The sequence below is a fragment of the Phocoena sinus genome, chromosome 13, assembly GCF_008692025.1.
Source record: "Phocoena sinus isolate mPhoSin1 chromosome 13, mPhoSin1.pri, whole genome shotgun sequence".
NCBI classification, from domain to species: Eukaryota; Metazoa; Chordata; class Mammalia; order Artiodactyla; family Phocoenidae; genus Phocoena; species Phocoena sinus.
Window position 1 is genome coordinate 63,027,841 of NC_045775.1, and position 23,054 is coordinate 63,050,894.

Here is a 23,054-nt window from a genome sequence, read left to right on the forward strand (position 1 = left end):
TCATCCAAATTAACTTTTTTTTATTCATTGAAAACTATAGCCCTTGCTACACTGTCGTCTTTTAGTTTCTTTCACTTCAGCTTACATTACCCATCCAGGGTCTGAAACTCTTGGATCTTTGATCTAATGTGCAGAGATTTTTTTCCTTCACTCCTCCCAACCTTCTCCTATCCCTGCTTACCCCAGGGTCACAGTCTAGACCTTATCAGCTCCAGCAACTTGAGTACAATTGCCTCATCCTTTCTTCTCTCCAGCTACTGTCCCATTTAATGTTTCTGCTCCCTGTTAAGTGAAATTTTCAAGAGTTTTTGGTCTCTATTTTCTGATACCTTATCCTCATGTTTTAAAACGTCAGGTTTATTGAGGTATAATTTAAATACAGCAAAATTAACTCTTTTAGGTGTGTAGTTTGATGAGCTTTGACAAATACATAGTTATATAACTACTACACATTTGATTGCCATCACCCCCAAAAAGTTTCCTTGTACCCCTTTGTAGTCAGTCATCTCCCCCATGCTTAGTCCCTGGCAACCGCTAATCTCATTTCTGTCTATAGTTTTGCCTTTCAGAATTGTAGTGTGTAGATTTTTAAAAAAATAATTAATTTATTTTTGGCTGCATTGGGTCTTTGTTGCTGCACGCGGGCTTTCTCTGGTTGTGGCAAGTGGGGGCTACTCTTCTATGCAGTGCGCAGGCTTCTCTTTACAGTGGCTTCTCTTTGCGGAGCCCGGGCTCTAGGCGTGCGGGCTTCAGTAGTTGGGGCACGCGGGCTCAGTAGTTGTGGCTCACGGGCTCTAGAGCGCAGGCTCGGTAGTTGTGGCGCATGGGCTTTGTTGCTCTGTGACATGTTGGATCTTCCCGGACCAGGGCTCAAACCCGTGCCCACTGCAGTGGCAGGCGGATTCTTAACCACTGCACCACCAGGGAAGTCCCATGTGTAGATTTTTGAATCTGGCTTCTTTCACTTGGCACATGCTTTTGAGGTTCATCCATGTTGTTGCATAAATCAGTAGCTCTTTAAAATTTATTTCTGAGTAGTATTCCACTTATGTACAGGTTTTTAGGTAGACAGCTGGTTTCATTTCTCTTGGGTAAATACCTAGGAATGGGATTGCTGGCTGATGTGGTAACTGTACATTTAACATTATAAGAAAGTGCCAAACTGTTTTCCGAAGTGCCTGTACCATTTTGCATTCCCCACGATGTATAGGAGTTCTAGTTGCTTTGCATCCTTGCCAGCTCTTGGTATTGTCGGGTTTTTTTGTTTTTGTTTTAAAATTTTTAGTCATTCTAGGTATGTTGTGGTGTCTCATTGTGTGTGTTTTTGTTTTAAATTTTATTTATTTGTTCATGGCTGTATATGGCTCTTTGTTTCTGTGTGAGGGCTTTCTCTGGTTGTGGCAAGTGGGGGCCACTCCTCACCGCGGTGCGTGGGCCTCTCACTATTGTGGCCTCTCCCGTTGCGGAGCACAGGCTCCAGACGCACAGGCTCAGTAATTGTGGCTCACGGGGCTAGCCGCTCCGCGGCATATGGGATCCTCCCAGACCAGGGCTCAAACCTGTGTCCCCTGCATTGGCAGGCAGACTCTCAACCACTGTGCCACCAGGGAAGCCCTCATTGTGGTTTTAATATGCATTTTCCTAATGATAATGTGCATCTTTTTGCGTGCTTATTTGCCATCCATGTTTCTTCTTAATGAAGGGGTTGGTTTAAATCTCTTCCCCATTTTTTATGGGTGATTTGTTCCATTTGTTGAGTTTTGGGAGTTCTTTATATATTCTAGATGTAAGTCCTTTATATGTTTTGCAAATATTTTCTCCCAGTCTGTGGTTTTTCCTTTGAATTGTCCTATTTGTTTTTTGAAGAGTAGAAGTTTTAATTTTGATGAAGTTGAAGTTGGTTTATTGATTTTTTTTTTTTTTTATGGTTTTTACTTCTTATGTCTAACCTGGTAAATTTTGACCTAATCCTAGATCACAAAAATTTTCTCCTATATTTTTTTCTAGAACAGGGTTTCTCAGCCTTGGTGCTTTTGATATTTGGGCTAGATAATTCTTTATTTTACAGGACTGTCCTGTGTATTGTAAGATGTTTTGCTAAACATCCTTGGCCTCTTCCCACTAGATATCAGTAATACTGCCCCATGTTTGTAAACGTCAAAATGTCTCCAAACATTGCCCAATGTATATCATGGTTGAGGGGAGAGGAGGGTGTCAAAATCTTGCCCAGGTGAGAACGAGTTTTTGAAGTTTTATAGTTTTAAGTTTCACATTTATATCTAAATCTGTTTTGAGTTGGTTTTTGATTATGGTGTGAAGTAGGGGGTCCAGCTTCATTTTCTTACATATGCATATCTAATTGTTATTCCAACACCATTTGCTGAAAGTACTCCCTTTTCCCTTGGCATCTTCGTGTGGGTCTATTTCTGGACTCTCTATTCCATTGATTTATATCTCTATCATCATGCTAATACTGTGCTCTTAATTACTGTACTGTCTTGAAATCAGATAGTGTGAGTTCTCCCACTTTGTTTTTCTTTTTAAAAATGGTTTTGTTTATGCTAGATTCTTTGAATTTCCATATACATTTTAGAATCAGTTTGTCAATTTCTATTTAAAAAGTCTGCTGGAATTTTGATTAAAATTGCCTTGAGTCTGTAAATCAATTTGAAGGGAATTGACATCTTAACAATATTGAGTTCTCTAATCCATAGACACAACAGTTCTTACAGTTTTATTTAGATTGCTAATTTCTTCATCAGTGTTTTGTTGCCTTCAGTGTACCAAACTCAATACATGTTTGTATTAGACTTACTGAAATGTTAAAAAAATTTCAATTCCTACTGTTCATCACAATTATATAGGAATATAATTGACTTTCAATATTGACCTTGTATCCTATGACCTTGCTAATCTCATTTACTAGTTCTAGTATAGTTCTTTTGTAGATTCTTTAGGACTTTTTAATGTATAGACAATCATATCCATTGTATTTCTTTTCCTTTTTCCTTTTTGATATATATGCCTTATCTACTGGCTGGGATCTGCTTATTCTTCTACTTGATCTTCTTGTGTTCTGTCCTCACTTCTGTGAAAGCAAGTGTCACCAACAAATTTGTGTAGCTGAATACAGTAAGCACTTTTCTGTCCTCATCTTAGATGCAATAAATAGCATTTCATATTCTTAACCAATGCTTAACTTCTTAAAATTATTTCCTTTCTCGGCTTCTCCTGGTTTTCTTTCTACTCCTCTGGCTATTCTTTCTCATCCCCTGTTAAACCTTAAAATCAGAGGTTGCAAGCTGTGGACCTGCATATGGCTCAAATGTGGTTTGCAGAAAAAAAATTGGGGGGGCACAGTGTTTTAAAAATTTTTAAACAGAATACTTTAAAGTGTGCATGCAGTGCATAGTTGGCCACAGGTCCCATTACTCTCTAATATCAGGCAGGTTTACTCATTTCTTTTACCTCCTTGTACCTCATTTCTTTTACCTCCCTGTAAAAACATTTGTTTTTTTTTTTTTTTTTTTTTTCACATTTGAGTTTTTAACTTCTGTTTGAAATGTTGGAATTTTTTTTTTTTTTTTTTTTTTTTTGCGTTACGCGGGCCTCTCAATGCTGCGGCCTCTCCCGCCGCGGAGCACAGGCTCCGGACGCGCAGGCCCAGCGGCCATGGCTCACGGGCCCAGCCGCTCCGCGGCATGTGGGATCTTCCCGGACCGGGGCACGAACCCGCGTCCCCTGCATTGGCAGGCGGACTCTCAACCACTGCGCCACCAGGGAAGCCCCTGTTGGAATGTTTTGGTTCTTGTCTAGATCTAGGGCTTTAAATATGCCTGTGTACTTAAAAATCCCAAGTTTGTATCTCCAACCTTTACTTCTCCCTCAAAATTTGTTTGTATTTATTCTGTTGTTTATTTGTCATCCCTCTTCACATCTGTCAAAAAATATTTAGAGATTTGAGGCCCTTTTTATATTGGTTAAAAAGGTATAACACTCAGAATCATAGCAGCAAAATAAGCAGAAAGAAAAGAATGGTCAACAGATTTTTTAAAATTTTACTTTATGAGGGGAAATTATAAGAGCATGTTTACATGGAGAGAGGAATGATTCAGTAGAAAGGGAAAATGCATGAAGGAAAATGGGAGAATCACATATAGGAAAGAAATCATTGAAAAAAAATGGAATGAGATGGGAAGGTCTTTGATAGATAGTAAGACTTTTTTTAAATCACAAGATGAAAACTGGGTTAGGTAATGGGGTTGTAGATCTTGTGCTAGGAAGATAAGGAAGGTCCACCTCCTGTTCTTCACTTACTAAAGTAGGAAATGAGGTCATCAGTTGGAGAATGAGGAAGGAGGGTTCAGTAGTTCTGAGGAGAGAAAGTATAAAGTAATCATTTTAGCCAATCAACTTACCCGGAAAATAGAGTAGAATTTCCAGGCAAGGCTGAGTGCCCTTGAGGTTTAATGTCATTAGCCTAAAGGAAAACCAGTGTAGGTGTGTGCTTTCTTCAGCAGTGTGCTACTGCTTGGATTAAGACAAGCAGAAGGTTCAACCAGAACTGAACTTTTGCCAGGCAAATAGGATAGTCGGGGAGAAGGGTAAGAAAGAAGAGATGTTTGCAAGGTAGTGATTATAAGGATGATTATGAACTCTGAGTGGTAAAGAGGGAAATACAGGTAAGAAAGGAATTATGAAAAGTGTAAATGTGACAGGTTAGCTGTCTTCAGAAGGTTACAGAATTATTGCAGTTGAGGAGCTAGAGTTAAGTAAGTGATCTGTGGAGGTCAAAGGATGGGCAGGAGAACACATGGATATGTCTCTCATCAGTAGTGAGGAATAAACTATGGGATGAGGCTCAAACCCCGGTCAAAGGGGCTAAGATATGAGTTGGGGACCCGAGATTTTGCTATAATGAGAGTCACAAGATGACTGGAATTCCCTTGCTTTAAAACCTGTTCATTTGGCCCACTATCCCCTATTGAATAGAGTGCTCTCAAAAGAAAAAAATTAAAATAATCATTCTCGTATTCCTTTTATTTTCAAGTATTAAAAATGTAAAAAGCATGTTTCCAGTAATAATGTTCGATGTTAAGGATTTGACTGATTTATCTGACACAGATGGGATTGGTATATTTTGGAATGTGAAAGGTCTATAATTCCATAAGCCATAGATGAGTAGTGTTAATATTTTAGAATATTCACTCCAATATTTTTCTCTATATCTATCTATATAACTGATATTAGGTAGTGGATAGTTGTGTATCTTTTTTTTTTTTTAACTTACTGTAAGAGCATTTGGTTGGTGAATTTTTAATACTGGAAATAATCCTTTAAAGAAAAAAGTCTTGTTGAAATTGTGAAATCTTTCTAAATTGTAGTACAACATATTTTTATGGGTGGGTCATTTGGGAATAAAAACAATATATATTCTCTTAAAAAAAATTGAGTTGGTTAAGGAAGGAGAGTAATAGACTACAAAATAATGAAAATCAGTACATTATATATCTAAGCATGTTGATTGCCATCAATATAATGTCTCATCTTTTTATTTAAATAAATGTAAATCAAATGAATTCATTATTTAACAAAAAATTTTACATAAATAATGAAAAACTGCAAGTAGAAGAAACATGGCAAAGAGAAAAACAAATAATTAAGTTAGAAAATAGAATTGTTAAATTCAAGACAAAATATATATATTCCTAGCAAATCCAGTCAAGAAAAAGAAAAACACCTTAATGAAATAGACTTAATACAAACCTATCAAAGCTTATAGAGTTGGATTAGAACTAGGAAGAAATCAAGAATGTTATAATAGTACCAGCTATCAAAAAGGTTTCTGGGTCTAATGGATTCACTGATGAAATCTTTTATATTTTTAAGGAAAATCAAATTTCCTTATATTAAAAAAATATAGAACAAGGTTAGAAAACAAAAGAAGCATTCTAAAATACTGATTAATCTTATGAGTGAAAATGTAAAAGACTGTGCTAGCAAATATGATTAAGGTCTAATCTACTACTACCAAGTAAGAAATGTGAAGTTGTTGCAATATGAAGAAATGTATTGCTGTATTTTAACAGATGTAATTGGGGAAAAAAAGATGCTATAATGTAGTTTGATCAAATTTAGTGCTCATTCCTAATAAAATTAATTTAAAATGAAAATAAAAGAATAATAGCATGATAGGACGAATATTCTTTTGTGTGTGTGTGTGTGGTACGCAGGCCCCTTTCACTGTTGTGGCCTCTCCCGTTGCACACGCTCCATTTGCGCAGGCTCAGCGGCCACGGCTCACGGGCCCAGCCGCTCCGCGGCATGTGGCATCCTCCCAGACCAGGGCACGAACCCGTGTTCCCTGTATCGGCAGGCAGACTCTCAACCACTGCGCCACCAGGGAAGCCCAGGACGAATATTCTTAATTATTAACTAATACCAAATTTAAAAAGAAAATGTGTTTAAAAACTGCTTACTGTTAGTATTTAATTCAACTTTATTTCAACATTGCTACCTAGTGTGGTCTGTGGATTGGTGCCAGGCCATGAATTGCTTGTTACTGTCAAGAGATAAGTACAAGAATTAAGAAGTGTTTAGAGGCTTCCCTGGTGGCGCAGTGGTTGAGAGTCCGCCTACCGATGCAGGGGACACGGGTTCGTGCCCCGGTCCGGGAAGATCCCACATGCCGCAGAGCGGCTGGGCCCGTGAGCCATGGCCGCTGAGCCTGTGCGTCCGGAGCCTGAGCTCCGCAACGGGAGAGGCCACAACAGTGAGAGGCCCGCGTATCGCAAAAAAAAAAAAAAAAAAAAAAAGAAGTGTTTAGAAACTTTTATAGCAATTTGATGTTTTTTAGAACTAGAAATCAGATACTTAGACTTGTGTTTTGTATTTTGGGCTTATATATCTTTTCAATTTCATTTTCCTAGTTATTTTTACTAGTTTTTAAAATTAGTTTATTATTTTTTTTACTTGTTACCTGTTAATTTTTATTAATATTTTAATAAAATGTCAGTCTATAATGAATTGGAAGTAGGAAAAATTGATCCTTCCTATAGATACTTTGAGAAACATTTTTCTGAATCATGCCACTAATATAAGAGTAAATATTTGAAACAGACAAGTGAACCACTCACTACACATGAACCATATGATGTTTTGCACTGAGAAGTCCGCTAGAAACTAGTATAGCAAGTAAGAATTCAGTGAAGTGGTCACATGTAGAGAATATCGTAGCTTTAGGTTTGGAATCTTTTTTTCAGTTTTATTATTATCACATTGTAAGATTTCATCATGAAGAACCAAATTTATTGTTTTAATGATGAGAAGTAACTATTAAAGAATAGCAGAAATGCCAGTGATTCAACATGTTGAAAGATGGGTAATAATGGGAAAAGATCAAAAATGTTATTAATATTGTGAAAAACACAGAACAGCTTTACTTTTTACAAATTTTGATGAGAATGTTGTGAAATAGGAAGCTGTATCCTACGTGAATGGACGTTTTAATCTAAATGTTAATATGTATGGTAACTCAGTTAATGATTTAGCATATTTTCCTTCAAAATTATTGTTTTAGAGAACAGAATCTTGGCATTATCTTCCTCAAGAAATGGACTCTTCCCACACCTTGGATACAACCCAGACCAGGTTTAATGTGAGAGAGAAAGGGACTGAAGTGACAGACTTCCCCTCTCTGGAGGAAGGTATATTGACCCAATCAAATAATCAAGTAAAGGAGTCGAACAGCGATCTCTTATGTTCTCCATTGCTAGGTAATGCCTCTTTATTTTTAACTAGTAGTAATACCTCACATTTGTAAAATACTTATGGGGGAGTGCAAATCTTGCGTCTAAATCCTTTCTTGAGCTGAGGAGCTCTGTAGAACTGTACTCAAAGGTAGTAGCTTATTTCTCGTTTTCCACACCGGCCAGCTGGCCTATTTATATTTAAATGTGCAGTTGCTCCTCATTTTATCTCCCCCTGTTGCTCTCAGAAGGGAAAAAGGTGGTAACTTCCTCTAGTGGGTATGCCTCCTTAGTCCTGAATTTGTGGAGCTTTTCTTGGGGTAAACCATATATTTATCCTTTGACTACTTCTCTCAGCAGTGTAGGCTCCATGATATATAAAAAACAAACAAAAAACAAATGTTCATGCTTAAGCTCATTAGATTCTTAAAATTAGGTAAGACATATATTATTATCCTAAGTTTTCAGACCCAGACATTGAGATAAAGAGGTTAAATGACTTGTCTGAGGTAGAGCTTCCTGCTTTCCTCTGTATAATGTGGAACTGATTTATTAGCTCTTTACAAAAGATGAACTTTAAGTACTTTTCAGATCATCAAGGTAGGAGGTAGAATTGTATTATCACTACTTTGGATTTTTGCACATATATAAGAATGCTTAGCCAATATGGTAATTTCAGTTTTTTCATTCCTAAATCATATCAGACAAATATTCTTTGGTTTTTCCTTCCGTTTTCTTCAGATTTTTATTTTCAAAAATTGAAGAAAATGCCACAACCACATATTTTACAATTAACTTTTGTCAAGGGAGTGGGATTCAACCATGGAGTTGTCTTATCAGAGTTTTGTAGAGGAGCAAGAGTTAGGAATTAATTCAACAAGTTCCTTTCAAATACAAGCAAATACTATCCAAGTAAAAATACTAGTGCCAGTATATTCAGTGATGTAGATCATCAAAGTCAATTTTAGTTTTATATTTTAAGAAAGATGTTAACATTAGAGTTCCCTTGTGGGAGGAGATTACTATGATAGTAGATGAAAGGGAAGACTTTGCTATGATCAGGTATTTGAAGGGCTGTCATGCTAAAGAGGAAGCAATGTATTTTTCATTTATTCATTTATTTAACAAATATCTAAGTGCCTACTGTGTGTTGGATGCTAGGGATATATAGATGAAAGCTACTTCTTCTTTTGGGAAGACAATACAGTAAAAGGAAAATAATAGTACCATGGGATGAGTTGGATAGTGGTTTAGAGCAGGAGTCTGCAAACTACTAGCCATAGTCTAAGACCTGATTTTGTGAGCTAGAAAAGGTTTTAGCATTTTTAAAGGATTGTAAAAACAAAAAAGTATATAGGATAGAGATACCATGTGTGATCAACAAAGCATAAAATATGTACTAGCTGACCTTTTATAGAAAATGTTTGCTGATTCCTATTCTAGAGGTTAAAATGAGACTACGTAGCTTATAGGGAGGCTGTTTTCAACTTGATACAAGAAAGAACTTTCTAATAGAGCCATTTAATACTGGAAAGGCTGTATAACAAAAATGAGCATTATGTCATAGCAAAATGTCAAGCAAAGTTCTCTAATAGGATAGTTTCAGCATTGGGTTGGAGATTGTGCTACATGGCTTCTAACGTATTTTCTAATGTAAAGTTTTATAACTCCAGCTTCTCATTTACTATAGATAAAGTAGAACATTTTAATTATTAGATCCCAGGATCTGATGGCCAGAGGAAATTTCATCATTGCTTTTTTGTTATGCTTGAATCCAGTCATTGTAGGGTGTACCTCACCAATGGCAAATGTCATGATGATGACTGGTGCCAGAACAGTTAGGTATCTCAAAAAAGAGTGATCCAGGCCATCAGTAATTGCCAAAATGTGAGGAAATGTGGGGTCTTTAAAAAATCTTCATGATTCTTAGAGGGGTAAAGATTTCCGTTATGAAGGTTTAAGACTGAGTCTGTAGCCAAAGAGGAACCATACCGATTAGTCCTTGGTGGTAAAGGTTATCGTTATCTTTCAGTTTCTTATTTTTAATTAATCCATTCAGTAAATAAATAATTGTATTTTGAGTGCCTACTAAATGTAGCTGGTACTTTGCTAGGCACTGAGGGTACAGCTGTGAATAATGCAGACACGGAGTTGATAATCTAGGTGGGAAGCAGACAGACCAAAGATTAAAACAAGAGTGTGACAGTTATGATAGGGAAGGTATGCAGTATTATTATAGGCATTCTGAAATCAAGAAAGTATACTGTAGCAACAGTATTGCCTTCATATTGAAAGAACAATTCAGTTTTAGCAAAACATCACCAATCTATTTAAATTAATATGAAATAGAATGCTGTTGGTTTTATAGTTTCTATTAATATTTAATTTTTTGTTTTATAGTTGTAGAAATACTATAAGGAATAAGGAGTTTATACCTAGTTGTACATATTTAAGGACATTATAATAAACCTTATTTAAGGTGGCATTCAGGAATTCAGAAGAACTTTTTTTCCTTTATATTAGCAGTTCTCAAACTTCTTGTTCACAGAATTTCCTTGACACACTTTAAAGTTACTGAGAACTTTTGTTGATGTGGATTATTGATATTTTCCCATATTAGAAATTATTAAAACTGAGAAATTTAAAAAATATTTATCAACTCATTAAAAAGTAACAACTCCATTGCATGTTAACATAAATTATCTAGTTTTTAAGAAAAATAACTATTTTCCAAACCAAAAATGTTTAGAAGACTAGCGTTGTTTTACTTAAAAAAGAAAAAACTGTAATGTCTGACTTAATAGAAGACAGGTGGGTTCTGATAATCTGCTTCTGCATTCAGGATGTTGCTTTATCATAGGTAATGTAGCTTCTGGAAAATTCCAGTGTATCCTTATGAGAGAGTGAGAGTGAATAAGGCACATGATATGTTAATATTACTTTGAATATAATTTTGACCCCAGGCATCTTCTGAGAGTGTCTTAGGGATGCCTGGGAGTCTGTGGACCACACTTTGATGTAAGATAGGAAGAAACACTCATAATGGTTAGGAGCACTTGCTAAAAAGTAGAGTGTTTAGATTCAGATTGCACTCTGGTACTTAATCTATTTGAATGTGGACAAATTACTTAGTATTTTTAAGATTTATGATCATGTTTCCTCATCTATAAGATGGGTATAAAAATACCTATACTTCAAGGTTGTTATGAGGATTAAATAAAATATTGTATGTTAAGTGCCTGGATCTTGTCAGGCTATTAATAAATGGTATTTGCTGCTGCTGCTGTTATATTATCATACTAATGCTTGTAGAAACTTCCAGATGGCATCATATTTAGGTTCTTTAAAATACTATATAAGCTAAACAATTAATTTTCAGCATTCCCAACATCTTTATATTTGAAACTTTGCAGTCATACAAGACAATTTCGCTTCTCCTGATTTGCCTTTGCTGACATGTTTGACAAAAGATCAAGAGTTTGGGCCTGATTCCTTGTTTCACCAAAGTGAACTAGATTTTGCTCCTGTGAGGTAGGATGATTTATTTTTCTTTTTGCATGTAACCTTTCTACTCTTTCTTTTCTTCTAAGTTGTTACTAATATTAATGACTTCAGGTGAGACTTTGGGTTGGGAGCTAGATATTCTCAGTACACACTCTGAAGATAACAAGGCCCTAAATTAAGGCATGATACATGTTGATTTGGCATAGTAATATGTGTAAAAATGAGCCAGGGGACTTCAGTTTCTTTAAAAATAATTTCTAATGTATTCTAGTATAGTAGGCATATTTTAATTTAGAAGGCACACTAATTTTCTTCCTTCTAAATCTTCCCTTTTGCTGCTCATCAGCCCACACCCATTCTGTAAAAAGCATTCATTTCATGGTCACTAGCTTGTTTGGCACTGTCATTTTTGTCAGCCAATATTGAATGAATCTAGCTATCTCTCCTTCGTAGGAGGTGCGAATATGAACTAACACGATTTTTCTAATAAACACATCGAAATTAACAGTTACTCCAAATTAATGCCCTTTAGTCATAATGAGAGACAAGTCTGGAATTCTCCAAAGCATATTTGGAATTATCCAAGAATATGTTTTCTTCTTTTAGAAATAAAAAAGAAGCCTTAAATTAAAAAGTATAAATGTTTACAGAGTAAAAACCTCTGCCCTGTGCTATGTATTACTTTAAAATTACTTTTGTGAAAAGTGTTCACAATAGTCAACCAATGATTGGGTTACTGTTTTGTTTGGGGAGTAGCTCACTTAATTGGTTTTCAAGAGCATAATAAATGAGTAGTAGAAGAATTAATGCAGGTTAAATGAATATTAAATTATGGTGGGTGATAAACTACACATTTTATTTATTTTTTTTTTTTATTTTTTTTTTTTTTGCGGTACGCAGGCCTCTCACTGTCGCGGCCTCTCCCACCGCGGAGCACAGGCTCCAGACGCGCAGGCTCAGCGGCCATGGCCCACGGGCCCAGCCGCTCCGCGGCACGCGGGATCCTCCCAAACCGGGGCACGAACCCGCGTCCCCTGCATCGGCAGGCGGACTCCCAACCACTGCGCCACCAGGGAAGCCCTAAACTACACATTTTAAATAGTAAAGTTTGATATTTTCATTTAAAGAATCACTTTTTGGGGCAATGTTGTTTTGAGGGAAGCCTGAGAAAATATCAGGGTCATAGGATGGTAGTTCACCTCATGTTTTAAAAATATCAGGGTCATAGGATGGTAGTTCACCTCATGTTTTAAAAAAATTTGCTTTGTTCAATCATTGTTCAAAATTTGCTTTGTTCAATCAAATTCCCTAAAGGAATTTGAAATTAGGACTTTGTTTTTCAGTATATTTTCAAATAACCTCGATTTCAGTGACATATCAGTTTTGTATTTTTTCATGTTAGTATTTTAAAATATAAATGTTTTTAATGTGTTATTTATTTATTTTTAACTGTATATTTTCAGGGGAATTCCTGGTAAGTCTGAAGACACTGAATGGTTTTCTCGACCATCGGAAGTTAGTGAAGCTTTATTCCAGGCAGCCTCAGAAGTAGCTTCAAACTTAGTTAACAGTTGCTTTAGTGTATCTCAGCACCCACTTATAGGTAGTACAGCTATTGACTCTCAGCGCTCTTTATTAACTCTTGAACAAGGGACTAAAGAAGAGATTGTTTCACGTGATACACTTGAGGATCTGAAAACCCCCAAAGACTCTGATAGTTATGATGCTCTTTATTCATATATGTCATGGAAGACACAAGAAGTTATACAGGAGCCAGAAACCAATTTAGCTGATAAAGATCAAGTTTCTTTTTCAACTGCATCTGATACAAGTGATGAATACATAACTCCTAAAGGAAGTGACAGTTTTGATGCTTCTTGTTCATATGTGCAATATGGGAAACAGGAAGCTTTACAACAGTTAGAAAAATATTTAACCAGTAAGGACCGTGATTCTTATTCAGATTCATCTGACACAATTGATAAAAATAAAATTCATAAGGAAAGTGACAATTTTAGTGCCTCTTTTTCAGATATGCCATGGAGCAAACAGGGAGCTTCACACCATCCAGAAATATGTCTAATCAGTAAGGACTGTGTTTCTTTTCCACATGAAGTTGCTCCTCGCTTTTATAGTAAAATGCCACATTTTTTGCATTGTTTGTTGGAAAGAGGAGGAAGAGAGGTTCCCTTGACAGCTGATAGTCATTATTTTGAGAGTGTTTATTTAAGGGCTCCTGCTGAGAATGAGATGAAACAAAAGATGGATTCTTTGGAGGGTTATAAAGGAATTGAAGAAGATCTGGGGAAAGAATTATCTCAATGTTTTGAACTAAAGGAGAATAGAAATACTTTAGTATTTTCAGAGGTGCATCCCAGATCTTCAGAAATACAATATATTGAGAATGTTGTAGTTACTGATAATTCTGTAGAAGTGTCAGAAGCACATATACTCTTCACGGGGCATGATACCTCTAAGATGGAGGTTTTTGGTGGTCCTCTTCAGACTATTAAATCCAACTCAGATGAGACATCAGAACAGCTGTGTTTTCAAGAAGAAAGAAACCAAAAGCCACCTTCTGGTTTTGGTGGGAAAAATGTTGATGCTACTGAAAATGTAGCCTTTCAGGCAGTTATTGCCTCTATTGAACCTTCTGAGAAAGAGAGTACAGTAAATGAAATCCAAACTGACATCAATAAATCTTTAACAAATGACAGCCAAGAAAATGAACCAAAAAATCCAGATCTTTCCCTATTAAATTATGATGAAAACTTTTTCTTTGATAAACTTAATCACCCACGCTATCAATCTACTCCTGGGGTGTTTGAATCAGCAGCTTCAAAACCATTGTTGTATAAAAAAGATGATGGTGATAGCTCCCTGTACTGGCATCCTAATATAAAATCACTCCCCAGTGCTCCTCAGGAAATATTCATTAAGCCACTTTCTCTTAGTCCAGAGCTTAAGTCGTCATCTTCTTTAAGTGAAAAATCTCTCAGACAGGCTGTTGGTCTTTGCAAGACACAGTCAGCTTTATTTCAGTATGATACAGACAGTGAACCATTTCTTCCCATTGGGAAGATAAAGTCTGTTTCTGCTCTTGACCTTGCAGAGAAGTTAGGATCTTCAAACATTATTTATCCAATGAAAGTATGGACTTCAGATTCTTTGGTTTTACAAGATTTAAAGCAGCACACCTTTGAAGAAGTTGCAGATTCCTCAAACTGTATTTTGGGTAAGAATGGAAACTCTAGTAACGTCATTGAAGATCCATCTGCAGCTGTAGGGAGCAGCTTTTCAGCAAACTTGGTGGCATGTAATGCAAAGTCACAAGGTGCTTTGCCAGTGATCAGTGATGCATCATTAATTGCAGTTGGCCAAGAGACATTGCTGAAAGCTGATATAGACCAAGGTGAAATTCCTCGGCCTGTGGGAGCCAAGTCCAGTTTTACTGTCTATACAATTACGCAAAATGACTCCTATTTTGTAGAGGGCCTGCAGGGGAAGGCTGAATCTGACATCTGTACTCTGGATGATACTGAATGCTGTAGCCTAGATGAAAATGATGTGTGCAGGAAAAGAGTTGTTGAACTACAAAGAGAGGTGAGACAATAAAATGATTGTTGGGGAGAGACATGGTCTTTTCCAGTATTGTTTCAGAAAATGGTATTGTTATTTGTTTTTACTTCTACTCTTTACTGTTTCCCAGATATGTGACCAAGGTGACTTGACTGGTGAGTGCATTAAGCTAGCAGGTTTAGAAAATTTGCTTGATGATCTAGAGATTTGTGACAGCTCCCTGCACTGGCAGTCTACTGTACAGCTACCATCTAAGGAAGAGAGCAGTTTTGAAGAGCCTGTAAGTTTTTCTGTTTGACATTTCTTATGCGGTAGGGAAAGAAATACTTTAGTTGAAAAATGGGGATGAAAGTATAGGGCCATTTATATCCTCTAATACCAAATTGTGATGTGTAATCTGGTTTTCATCTGATATCCAGGAATATGCTGCATTAATTTGTTAGAGGTTGGCGTAAAAGAAATATTTGTGCTTTGTAGACCATGAGATTTAGTGACTTCTGTGGTGTTTTGGAAAAGGCCATCCTTTGGAGCTTGCAGGCCTTTCATCTTGAGGCATCTTAACTCTTCCAAATTGTGCCAGCAAGAACCTTTGGAATGGTGTTAAGATTAGACTCATTCATGGAGATATTCAGTTGTGCTTTTTTCCCCCTCTGGCCTTCAATGTACAGGCCTTGGTATATAGGCCCTGACATATTCAAGTATTTGTTTAGAAACCCCTGAAAGATTTTAACTTCAGAGGTATCTTGAAGTCACAATTTTCTTCTATATACAAGGCTTCATTTACCTGGATTCTTGGATCTTTTGGCTTTAATATTTCTCTGGTCCCATTGCTCATCCGGTTTTGTCTGATACTGTCAGCTCCAATCTGGGTCCCACTTCCTGATAATATATCCTTACATTCTGTTAGTCATTAAAGACAGTTAGGTCATATATGTGGTATACTTAATGTTACTTTCCTTTTCCAGTTTTCCCATGTATAAGATTAGTATGTCATTGGAAAGCTGCTAGTTTGAGTTGCAATTATATTTTAAAATATTTATTTATTTCACTACGCCGGGTCTTAGTTGCAGCATGTGGGATCTAGTTCTCTGACCAGGGATCGAACCCTGGGCCCCTGTATTGAGAGTGCAGAGTTTCAACCGCTGGACCACCAGGGAAGTCCCTGCAATTATATTTTGACCTTTAGGTTCAGGTAGTTGAAAAGAGAAACTGAACAAAGATATTGTGATGAATTTTTCCTTTTATTTACAATTTATTTAAAAATTTTAATATAGAGAACTGTTAGGTTAGTTTAATTTTCTTCAACATTCTAGACATTGTTTAATTCTAATTTTCAATTTAATAACAATGGGGATGAAAATGATAGGTAACACACTGTGCTCAAATAATATGCTAAGAGATTTACTTACATGCCTCAATTCATTAGGCCTTTGGTCAATCCTATCAGGGAGGATTGTTGGGGATTACTATCATCCCCATTTTACAATTGATATTTAGAGGGTTAAGGAACTTGCAAGTAGGGGAACTAGTATTTGAAACTAACCTTGTCAATGTACTTAACCACTATACCATAAACTGTTCTTCAGTGAAACCAAAGCCAAGATTTTGCATCATTTTGGCAAGAGTGAAGGTCAAAGTTAGTTTTAATAAGAATGAGAAACAAAATATCAATTTTAAACTTAGAGTTTCTTTTTGCCTTTTTCTTCCAGTTTTATTGAGGTATAATTGACATACAACACAGTATAAGTTTAAGGGTTGCAGCGTAATGACTTGACTTACATACATCATGAAATGATGACCACAATAAAGTTAGTGAACATCCATCGTCTCATATGGATACAAAATTAAAGAAATAGAAAAAATATTTTCTCCTGGTGATGAAAACTCTTAGGATTTACTTTTAACAACTTTCATATATAACATACAGCAGTGTTAATTATATTTAAACTGAGAGTTGCTAATTTTTTTGATAGTGCTACTTTTGTAATTTATGTCCACTTTTCATGTAGATAAAATATATTTACAGACATGAAGATGTATATTCAGTTAACAGTGATGTGCTGAGATTAACTGTGACACAATTTCAAATTTTATTTGCCCTTAACTGTAGGTTTTTAGTCCAGGGAGGATGCTGTTCTCTATATTGTCTTTCACTCTTAGCTCTCTTCTATGGTCTGGGAGTTACGTAATGCTAATATGAGGGAAACAATGAGCCAGACGTGATGGTAATCTTCCTGTGTGGCCCAGCTTGCTCTCAGGGGGTTTGCCTACTCTTTGGTTTCTTCCTTATTCTCATCTGTGTCTCAAAAGAGGCATTCATACTTGTTTGCCTCACTTTGATACGTATCCATCATTCTCTAAATGATTATTTGGGTATCCACTTATGTATGATGTAGGTTAGGGCTATGAAGAGACTGGAGAATTGGAGTCAAAACCCTGTTCAATTACTTTATTAGCCTTGTGCCTTGGGCAAATGATTTTGGAGGATCACTCTCCTTCCTTGTCTACATAAAGAATAGGAACAATAATAATCAACCTCAAATGTTGTTATGTTAAATGGGGTGTAAGGTATGTAGCACTTACATGGTTAGTGCCTGGCTGTTAGTTCCCTTTACTGAAACTAGACCATTAGACTCTTACCAGGACTTCCTACTCTAATGCGTTATTCTGTTCCTTCTCTCTCCTTGTTCCTGGCAGCAGCATATTACATTCTTTTAACCTCTATAATAAAATACTGTTTTAGTATCCCTTATTTTGGCCACGTAACTCTTAAATATTATTTAAGGTTGACTCCTTAGATTTCTTTCGTGTTTGTTTTGTTGGTCCCCCCCTCCATCCCAAAGAATTTGTTTCCTCTCAAGGTTTAAATGCTTTTCTCTGTGTGGATGGTTATCATCTCTATTTTAAGACCCTAGTATTATTTCTCCTCGGTAGACCCATATTCTATCTTGCATGAAATTTTCCTGTGAATAGTCCCAACATCTCAAATTCACCTTGCTTAGATCAGAATAATTCATTTTTTCCCTAAAATCAGAGTGACTTACAGATTTTCTCAGTTCTTATAGAGGTGTTAGCATTCCTTGGTTTCTTCATTGTCTTTGATTTTGTCTTCATTATTGATAAAAACTAGGAGATAAATCTTGATTTTTTTTCCCTCCTGACTCCTTTAATTTTTAGTGATAAACGTCTGTTGATCTCTTAAATAAATATATCTCATCTTTTTCATTCTGTATTTTCTTTTTTATTAACTGCTCGAATAATCTATATATTTCGAAGCTTTGAAATGTTATCAAAGTCAAGATTGGAATAGAAATTTTTTTCCCTATGTTTGGAAGCTTTAGGGGAAAACTTCTATTAAACACAGTGCATGCATGAGCACACACAAGTATTTATCTATCATATATGTGATATATACAGTTGACTGTGAACAATGTGGGAATTAGGGGCACTGACCCTCTGCGAAGTTGAAGATCCACAGTTGGCCCCCTGTATCCCCGATTCCACCATATTCATGGTTCTTCCACATCCACAGATTCAACCAATCTTGGATCGTGTGTAGTACTGTAGTATTTACTATTGAAAAAAAAAATCCACGTATAAGTGAATGAGTGCAGTTCAAACCCATGCTGTTAATGAGCTGCATGTCTCCTTTGGCAGGAGGATAATTGAAAACTAAGAACTTTGTGCTATGTTTAGAGCAGGGTTCCTCTACACTATTGCTTTGGGATTGGATAATTCTTTGTTGTGGGGGGCTGTTCTGTGTATTTCAGGATGTTTAGCAACATCCCTGGCCTCTACTTACTAGATGTCAGTAACATTACCCCCACTAAAGTTATGACAGCGAAAAATGTCTCCAGGTATTGCCACATGTTCCTTGGTGGGGGGAGGTGGGGGAGTGCAAAATCTTCCCCATTTGAGAACCATGGGTCTAGAGAAACTATATGGGCAGTAGAAGTAGAATTATTTATTTCCATATTCTGCCAGCTTCTTAAGAATGTTTGTTACTACACACTGAAAAATCTTTCATAAAAGAGGATAGAAAAATTCATGCTTATGTACATTTTTAGACTCCCTCCTGAGAGTGCAGCACTGGAATAACTTTTTAGGAAAATAAAAGTGGTATGTTGTTTTTATATGAGAGTATACTGTGAATTTGGTGAAAAGTTGTGTAATGTTTTATGTACCAACATCAGTACTAATAGTTTCTAATTTTTTTTCAAGATTTTTTTTGATATGGACCATTTTTAAAGTCTGTTGAATTTGTTACAATATTGCTTCTGTTTTATGTTTTGTTTTTTTGGCTATGAGGCATGTGGGATCTTAGCTCCCCAACCAGGGATCGAGCCCACACCCCCTGCATTGGAAGGCGAAGTCTTAACCACTGGGCCGCCAGGGAAGTCCCCTCTGATTTCTTTTTTAACAAGGACTTGCTGGAATGTCATGAAACTTCAGGAACTTCTTTTTCAGCATTTAACCTTTACTTCATCAGTTTATATTTCCCACTACTTTTGTTTCAAAAAATTTGAGAACTTATGATTTTTGGTAACTGATCACAGATACAGTTCTTTGATGCGTTTATTTTTCTTCTAAACATTTGTGGATTTCTTGAAAATATTTCTGTTCTCTCTTCCCTCCTTTCCTCTTTCCTTTCCCTAACATACCTCTCCTTCTTAAAAAAAAAGTCCTTGAGCTTGTCAAGAATATTACCATAGTTCAGATCATACTATTGTTAAGTAGCAAACTTCTGAGTAATAGAACACTTCTAGGTCTCCTATCTGTAATATTCTATACAGGTAGACTTCCAAACCCTCAAATAATTTGTAGAGCCTTCCTGGAATTAACCAAACAAGATATGATCTATATATGAATTCAGGAGGGTTGAGAATATGATCTTGAGGAACTGGTATAACTGCTTAGCATTCATTTTCATAAAAATGAGGTTATTTTTTAGTAGATGAAGTCTAAAATTAATCTTATTTTCTTCATTTTTTATCTCTTTTCATAGGTATGTCTTTCTAATATGGACATTAATCAGTCTTTTGCATCTGTATTGCCTCCATCTGTTCCTCATGAGCCAACTAGAGAGTTGGAGTATCACTCTTCAGATCTCAGAATGTTGAGGGTATCTCCTGACACTGTGCCAGGGACTTTCAAACATTCAACAGGTATGTAAAGAAGGAGATATTAAGTGTCCTTATGACTAGCTTGTTAAAAATATCTTGCTGTGCCTAATTTTTTACTTTTGAACTCCTGCAATAATGTTAACTTTGGATTAGGTGTATTTATAGATCCTCAGATCTTTTGTTAGAGGAACCATTTGATTTTCATTGCATTCTTCATGACAGTGTTTAGAACTGAATTACATGGAGGAGTCTGATATTAGAGTCAGTTTGTTTCTGTATTCCTTTCTGTGACTTGAAGGGAAAAGGGAATTAAATGAGCATAAGAACAGATACAAGTTTACAGAGAGGAAACTGAGAGATTAGTTTTGAGGTAGAAAGCAAGATTGTCTGCTGAGAGAGGTTGAGAGTTGTGGAGGTGAGTTAAGGGATTTGAGGAGAGTGGCTTGGTGAAGGCTTAGAATTTATGTTGAAGTGAATAGGGGATGGAGCTGACCAAGGATAAGCAGATGGATTGGCAGTAGTTCTGAGAAGTCAGCTGAGGTTGGAGATGCCTATCCTGGACATTTTCATGTGAGTGAAATCATACAATATGAGATCTTTTGTGGCTGGCTTCTTTTACTGAGTACGTTTTCAAGATTTATCCATGTTATAGTGTATATCGGTACTCATTCCTTTTTATTGCCATAGTATGGATATGTCACATATTGTTTACCTATTCATCAGTTGATGGACACTTGGGTTGTTTTCCACTTTTTGACTCTTAGGAATAATGCTGTTATGAACATTCATGTACAGGTTTGTGTATTTGTTATTTTTATTTCTCTTTGGTATATATCTAGGAGTGGGAATTTCTCATTCATGGTAACAGTGTTTAACATTTTGAATAACTGCTAAACTGTTTTCCAAAGAATATGCACCATATTACATTCCCACCATTATTATGAGGGTTCCAGTTTCTCCACACCCTCAACAACACTTGTTTTTCTGTCTTTTTGATTATAGCCATTCTGGTGGCTGTGAAGTGGTATCTTGTAGTTTTGGTTTATGTTTCCCTAAATGTTCTGTTATTGATTTGAGATTTTTCTTTTTAATGTAGGTATTTACGTTGATAGATCTAAACACTACTTTAGCTGTGTGCCTTAAGTTTTGGCTTGTTGTGTTTTTGTTTTAATTCATCTAAACTATTTCCTAATATACTTTATAGGATTTTTGTGCTTTTAAATTTAACTGAGGCATGTTTTATGTCCTACCATGTTTATCCGGTAGAATGTATGGTTTGTGCTTGAGAAGAATGTGCATTCTGCTGTTGTTAGGTGGTGTGTTCTATACATGTCTCTTAGTTCTAGTGGGTTTCTAGTGTTCAAGTCTTCTGATCCTTGTTGATCTTCTGCTAGTTTTCTCCATTTTTGAAAGTAGGGTATTGAAGTCTCCAATTATTGTTTGTCTGTTTTTCCCTTTTCTGTCAGAATTGTTTCATATATTTTGAGACTTTGATATTAAGTGCATTTATGTTTGTAATTGTTATATATTCCTGATGAATTGACCTTTTTGCTGTTGTCCCTCTTTAATTCTAGCAACATATTTTTTTGTTTTAAGGTCTATTTTGTCTTATGTCTCTGTGGACTTTCCAGTTCTTATGGTTGCTGCTTGAATGTTGTATCTTTTTTCATCCCTTTACTTTCAACCTATTTATGTTTTTGAAGCTGAACTGTATCTCTTGTAAATAGCTTATAATTGTATCTTTTTATTTCTTAATTCCAGACTGACAGTCTTTGCCTTTTTTTTTTTGCGGTACGCGGGCCTCTCACCACTGCGGCCTCTCCCGTCGCGGAGCACAGGCTCCGGATACTCAGGCTCAGTGGCCATGGCCCATGGGCACAGCCGCTCCACGGCATGTGGGATCCTCCTGGACCAGGGCATGAACCCGCATCCCCTGCATTGGCAGGCAGATTCCCAACCACTGCACCACCAGGGAAGCCCCAGTCTTTGCCTTTGATGTGATTGTTTAATCCATTCACATTTAATGTAATTATTGATAACATTGGATTTATACTTGTTGATTTACTTTTTCTTTTCCATATGCCTTATGGCTCTTCTGTTCATCCTTTACTGCTTTTTATTGCATTAAGTGAATATTTTCCAGTATTTTAATTTCTTTAATAATTTTCTAGCTAATTTTTACTTTTTAAAATATGAATTATTTATTTTTATTTATTTTATTTTTGGCTGTGTTGGGTTTTCGTTGCTGCATGTGGGCTTTCCCTAGTTGCGGCAAGCAGGGGCTACTCTTTGTTGTGGTGTGTGGGCTTCTCACTGCGGTGGCTTCTCTTGTTGCAGAGCATGGGCTCTAGGTGCACGGGCTTCAGTAGTTGTGGCATGTGGGCTTCAGTAGTTGTGGCATGTGGGCTTCAGTAGTTGTGGCTCGCAGGCTCATTAGTTGTGGCACACGGGCTTAGTTTCTCTGCGGCATGTGGTATCTTCCTGGACCAGGGCTCGAACCCATGTCCCCTGCATTGGCAGTTGGATTCTTAACCACTGCGCCACCAGGGAAGTCCTAGCTAATTTTTAAAGTTATATTATTAGTGGTTGCTGTAGGGCTTATAAAATTTATCTTACCAGAATATACTCCCAGTTTATACTAACTAAATTCTAGTGTGATACAGAGATGTTTCTCCTGTATAGATCTATTCCCTCTTCTTTGTATTTGCAATTATTATAATACATAATACACCTATATGTTACAAACCCAAGAGTAGATTGTTACATTTTCATAATTATTTATATAATATTATGTATTTTAAAGAAGCTCAGAGAAGTAGAGCAAATATTTATATTTATAGAGCTTATTACATTAATATTTGAATTTATTCTTATTTCTTATTCTTTTTCTTATTCTCTTTATTTGTTCCTGTGGATTTGTTATCACCCAGTGTCATTTCCTTGCTGTACTCTAAGTTTGCTCCCATGTACTTCCTTTTGATGTTATAGTTGAATATGTTACATTTCTATATGTTATAGCGCCAATAATACAATTATATATGTGTTGTTTTATGTAAGCTTGCTTTTAAAATCTGTTAGAAGAAAGGAAAATATGCAAGTG

At 36.2% G+C, this 23,054-nt stretch overlaps 1 protein-coding gene across 2 annotated transcripts in view; it reads left to right on the forward strand.

Annotated features, from left to right (window-relative positions):
* The window catches only part of ALMS1 (ALMS1 centrosome and basal body associated protein), a 247,530-nt gene that overhangs the window by 24,846 nt on the left and 199,630 nt on the right, over positions 1–23,054 (forward strand). The window contains exons 3-7 of one of the 2 annotated variants that reach the window (XM_032652290.1): positions 7,580–7,775; positions 11,162–11,279; positions 12,716–14,855; positions 14,962–15,111; positions 19,837–19,996. In XM_032652290.1, coding sequence (XP_032508181.1) covers positions 7,580–7,775; positions 11,162–11,279; positions 12,716–14,855; positions 14,962–15,111; positions 19,837–19,996 — 2,764 coding nt within the window. The remainder of the gene's footprint in view (positions 1–7,579; positions 7,776–11,161; positions 11,280–12,715; positions 14,856–14,961; positions 15,112–19,836; positions 19,997–23,054) is intronic. The other variant, XM_032652291.1, reaches the window with a different exon arrangement.